Raw genomic sequence first — 5,122 nt, 5'->3', positions numbered from 1 at the left:
GGGCATTTATAGAGGTCTAGATAAAGACATGTACATATGCAAATATATTTATATATGAGGATGGGGAAATAGATGTATGTGCATATATTTATAGGTTTAGTATTAAGGTAGCAGTAGGATATTGGGCCTCCACTCAGGTACTCCCTCAATGCAAGAATACCTTTTTCTATTTAACTTAGTATAAGATGATTGCTAAATGAGTAATATTTTTAATAATTGTTGGACTTATTCCCCACCCACGCCCCGCTTCCTTAACAGGTTCTTATCATCCATTGGAGGAACATTGTACGAGATTGGAAAGCCTGAAATGCAACAAAAAATAAATTTTTTGCTTGAAAAGGAAGGCATAAATAAAATTGCAGAAGGATTGCAAACACCAGTACCCACCTTACAGGTCATCATCGATGGTCTCAGTCAACCTGAAAGCTTTGACTTTCGAACCGGTAAGCAACATCATCTGAATTATAGCACCTTGCGTTTGCGTAGTCCTATCATCTGCTTCCATCCTTGCAGCAAGCTCACACAGTAGGCAAAACATATTATGAGGTGAGTCTTTAAAAAGCTCATGAAAAAAATCCATGATCTTTTCACTTTATTTTTCCACAAACTTTCTGAAGCCCCCTTCTTGTCTTCCTCATCCTGTAGATGAGACGTTAGAGCAGAGTCATCTCTTTCAGAGTCAGTAGAGTTCACTCATATCCAGGACCAGACTTAGGACACAGGCCTCCACACTGCGAGGCTCCTCGTTGCCCTCACCCTGCACTCAGTGCCTCCTGCGTGCACTGCAGTATGCGTGGAGACGCATTCCTCATGAAGGGTTTAAAGCTGTTTGTGTCTCCTGAGAGCCTGAAGTGCAAGGTACAGCATTGAGGAGACCAACTAAAAAGTGAGTCGTCTTCCTAAATCCCAGCCTTCCCAGTCCCTGGGTCCTGTGTCAATGAGCACGTTGAACAAATAAGATAACATCTCTCTGTTGATTTTCCTTCTAATTAAAAGTGCTCTCGGCTTTCAGCCCAGGTAGATGGCAAAGGAAGTATAGCAGCCGTAGTTGTTGAGAGCAACGACCCGGTGAAAAAGAATTAAGGTATCAAATGACCGATTTCCCAGGCAGGTTTGAATAAGAACCTCTGAGGTTTGAATGACCAATTTTTATGACACCCTGTTTGAGGCTTGATTCTTTTCCTTTTGAGTTAGGCTACCTTGAAGTACTGTGGCCTGCTTCTTGAGAAAAGTGTAAGGAAATGTAAAGACTCATCCAGAAAGTTCATTGTACTATCCCTTCAACTTTTCTGTAAGTTAGAAATTCTAGAAGTTGGAGAAAAATAAAATACCCAGGAGTATCTATCCCAGAGACATGGGCATAGAAGCCCCCAGCGGTCCTCCGCACACAGTGGGTGTTTCAGTAGGCAGTCCAACTCCATTTTGCATGGATCCCATGGCATTTTCTTAGCAGGAACAGTTGATCGATAAGTGGTTCCCAAACAGGGTGGGAATTAGAAATGGTATGCCTACAACTGAGGCATTGCTGGTTCAGTGACAAAATTCACAAGTTCAGAGCCTGAGGCTGGGTTTGACTCCAGGCCGGTGAAACCATCTGTTCTTGGTGCTTTAGTTTGCCGTAATGCTGAGTAGGTGTCAGTGGTGCTTCCTGAGTAACATGGACTAGGAAGAAAGGCCGGGTGGTCTGCTTCCAAAAATCTTACAGGCAAAACGTATCACTCACAACAGTTTGATCTTCACTTGATCTGTGGGGGTGGTGCAGGCCTTGGCAACAGTTTGTTCGTTCCAGCATGTGTTGGGGTTGCCACGCATTGGGGCCTGCGTCAAGGCAGCTAAGAGCAGCAGCAGCAGCATGCCTAGAACTGCTCATTACACAAGGGAGGAGATGTGTTCTCGCTCCCTCAACCCTAAGCTCACTCGACTCCTCCGTGATCTCCCGTGGTGTCGATTGCTCCAGTGGCCCAGCTACACTGCAGGGCCAGAGCAAAGAGCAGCCTTCAAACTCTATGGTCCTGCCCAGTAGCCACCAGCTGAGAGAGGACCTCACCTGCTGACTCCCTTAGTCTGACTAGAATCACAGGTGTACCCAGGCTGAGCTTTCCATTCTGCAGTGGGACATCAGTGCAACCAGTGAAGTTTCAAATAAGCCTCTTTGCTACGGTATAAGTTACAGTGTTCTCGTTGTCTGAAAATTGTCGTTTTACTACTCCATATGTGCCCTAGAGGGAAGACAGGTGAGTTCAGCTTTTGCGGAGACAGATGGTATTTTATTGGCATCCACAGGTGTAGTAGTTATATTGCCTGTCGTCTCTATGTTCTCAGAAGGGTTCCCGTTTCAAATGCTTCACCCCGCACTCACACTCTCCCTGTCTTCTGTTTTCTCAGTGACATGAGCCATTCCATTTCTATTGGCACCCTCTGGTTGCTAGTTAATTTTCATAATTGGGCTCATCAGAGGCAGCCTGGGGACAGAGGACCTAATGTGCAGTCGAAGTGGTTGAGTGTGCTTGGTGCACCGAGGACTTCCTGGTTTCTCGGTGGCCCAGGCTGTCTTCAGGAACACACTAAGTAGTTCCTTACTCAGATTTTGCATGCAAAATTAAACCAAGCAGCTGCCCGGGAACCTTTGGGGGATCTGCAGCAGCTGGACCTGTGCAAGGAGAGAAGGAAGAAGAGCATTTCCAGCTGAAAACATGCCGAAGGGCCTCTAAGGACCAGCAGCGTGGCAAGGGGAAGGAGCTCAGGGCAGCCTCCAAGTTGGGTGTGGGGCGCACTTTCAAGGTGGCTAGGCATGGATAGTGGCAAAGTGGTAACAGAGTGTTTCCCGAACTGGTCCAGCTGCCTCAGTCAGATACCTTTCATATTGTTGGGACTTTGCAGTGCCGGTCTACACCTTGTCTGGTGTCCGCTTGGACTTGCAGCTGTGGGGGAGTGTAAGTGACTCCACTCCTCCCCCTCCCACCCCCACACTCCTCTGTGTCCACCATTGAGGAAGGAAGCCAGGTTGCACTGGGTTAATAGAAACTGTTCCCCTCCCCCTTCAAGTGGCACTTGTCATACCTGTCATATCTGAGATGACACCTCCGGGAAAACCATCCCACTTCTGCCCTGACCTCTGATGCTCCGACACACTCCCATGCTCAGGGTAGTATGACATTACCAGAGCTTTCTTCTTTTGGAATTCACAGACTCAACTTTAGGTGAAATTCTACAGAAACAATTCAGATTTCAGTGCATCTTTTTAATGAGCAAATGTAATTTTGATCCTGAAGGTTTTTGTTTTGTCTTTACAGGAATTTTATACCTGAATTTAAAAAGCAAAGGGAAAGGGGAACTCTTGTTTCTTCATGCGGGGGCCTGCGGGAGGGAACTAAAGAAAGGGGTGACCAGTTGTTGATACAAACGTCAAGGAAAGCTTTCAGAGTCATCAGGACGAAGCCAGCAGCTGCGGAGGAGCAGGGAGGGTGGAGGGGAAAGGAGGACTTCGTCAAAGGAGCCCCGAGCATAGAATGTGGCCTTTGTTGTTATTGTCCACATTCTGTAGTCCTTGGAAAGGGCCAGCAAAGCACGGATAAATGGAAGCCACAGATCACCTGAAAGCTCTCGTTCAACTGGTAGTTCTAACCTTCTGCCTCATAAAACCTTCACTTTTGCTTCAACTAGCGCCATAGTGATTTCTTGGCGTAATTTATGTCCACCTACTCAGGGATTATATAAAAGTACCTTCAAAAAGCTTGTTGACAAATGGGATTTTTCCATGTTTCCATGAACTTGAAGTAGCTCTGTTATACAAACGAACAGGGAAGGGAGCTGGGGGCACAGTGGTAAAGTGCTTAACGAAGGAAAGGTTGGCAAGATTCACAGCCCTGAAAATTACAGGACATTTTCATTCTGCTGTAGATGGTCGCTAGGACTCTGCTCGATGGGCAGTGGCTTTTTGAGTTGGCTTATTAATGAGCAGAGAGAGATGGGGAAGAGAGAAGGTGGTGGTAAGGAACTTAAGAACAGAAGTCTAAGTGCCTTCATCTTGGTATCCCTATCATGGAGCACAGTGCCTGGCCTGGGGACAGTCCCAGCCCACTGCCATGCAGTCAGTTCTAGTGCATAGTGACCAGACAGGACAGGGTAGGAACTGCTGGTTAGGATTTTTGAGATTGTAAATCTTTATGGGAGCCGACAGCCTCATCTTTCTCCTGCATAGTGTCTCGTGGGTTTGAACTGTTGTCCTTATGGTTATGAGCCCGACACTTAACCCTACATGCCATAAAAATAGGAGTTAGGGTTTTTTTGTTTTTAAAGGAGTTCCTTTGTTTTCTTTCTCCTTTATTGCTGCAAATTTCACTCTGAGTACCGCTAATGCTACCTGAAAAGTTTGGGTATGTTGTGCTTCTTTCCCATTTGATTCAGAGAAGTTTTCATTTCATGGTTTACTTCTTCTATTGCCCAGTAGTTTTTTTAAGCTGGGTGTTATTCATATTCTATGTATTTGTATTTGTGCCCCCCCCCCTCGCCTTGATTTTCCTTTTGTTGATTTCTTATTTTATAGTGTTATGAGCTGAGAAGATGCTTTGTAATCCTTTGTGTTTTTCAACTTGTTAAGGCGCTGTGCCTAACCTACGGTCTACTCCAGAGGCTGTTCTTGTGTTGTTGGATGGGATGTTCTGTAGATGTCTAAGAAGTCCAGTTAGTTCATTGTGTTGCTTCGTTCTTCTGTGTCCTTGTGTTTCTTTCTATTCTTGCTGAAAGTGGTCTGTTAAAAGCTTCTCTGCTGTTAGAGTGGTTTTCTTCTGTCTCCAGTTCTGCAATATATTTTGAGGCTCTTTCATTGGATGCATAGATATGATGGTTCTGTACTCTCTTCCAATTGTCCCTAAATCATTACTTAATCCCCTTCTTTGTCTCTTATGCTACATTTTGTCTTAAAATCTGTTTTATCAGAAATTAATATTGCCACTCCTTTTTGATTGCCCTTTGCTTGATTCCTACCACCACCACCACCCCCAATCCTTTGATTTTTGGGGTCTATATTTGTCTTTATAGCGAAGGTGTGTTTCTTGTAGTGAGTTATATACGAGTCCTAATCTCTTATCCATTGTTCTACTCTCTGTCTTGACTGGTGCAC

At 45.1% G+C, this 5,122-nt stretch overlaps 1 protein-coding gene across 2 annotated transcripts in view; it reads left to right on the top strand.

Moving 5' to 3' along the window:
- The window catches only part of SRBD1 (S1 RNA binding domain 1), a 251,041-nt gene that overhangs the window by 240,645 nt on the left and 5,274 nt on the right, over positions 1-5,122 (top strand). For both annotated transcript variants that reach the window (XM_004699761.2, XM_045285760.1), the window contains exon 19: positions 259-443. In XM_004699761.2, the coding sequence (XP_004699818.1) occupies positions 259-443 (185 nt within the window). The remainder of the gene's footprint in view (positions 1-258; positions 444-5,122) is intronic.

The sequence above is a fragment of the Echinops telfairi genome, unplaced genomic scaffold (assembly GCF_000313985.2).
Source record: "Echinops telfairi isolate 266 unplaced genomic scaffold, ASM31398v2 ScPeMD7_7475;HRSCAF=8513, whole genome shotgun sequence".
Taxonomy (NCBI): Eukaryota; Metazoa; Chordata; class Mammalia; order Afrosoricida; family Tenrecidae; genus Echinops; species Echinops telfairi.
This window is presented reverse-complemented; position numbering and strand designations above follow the sequence as displayed.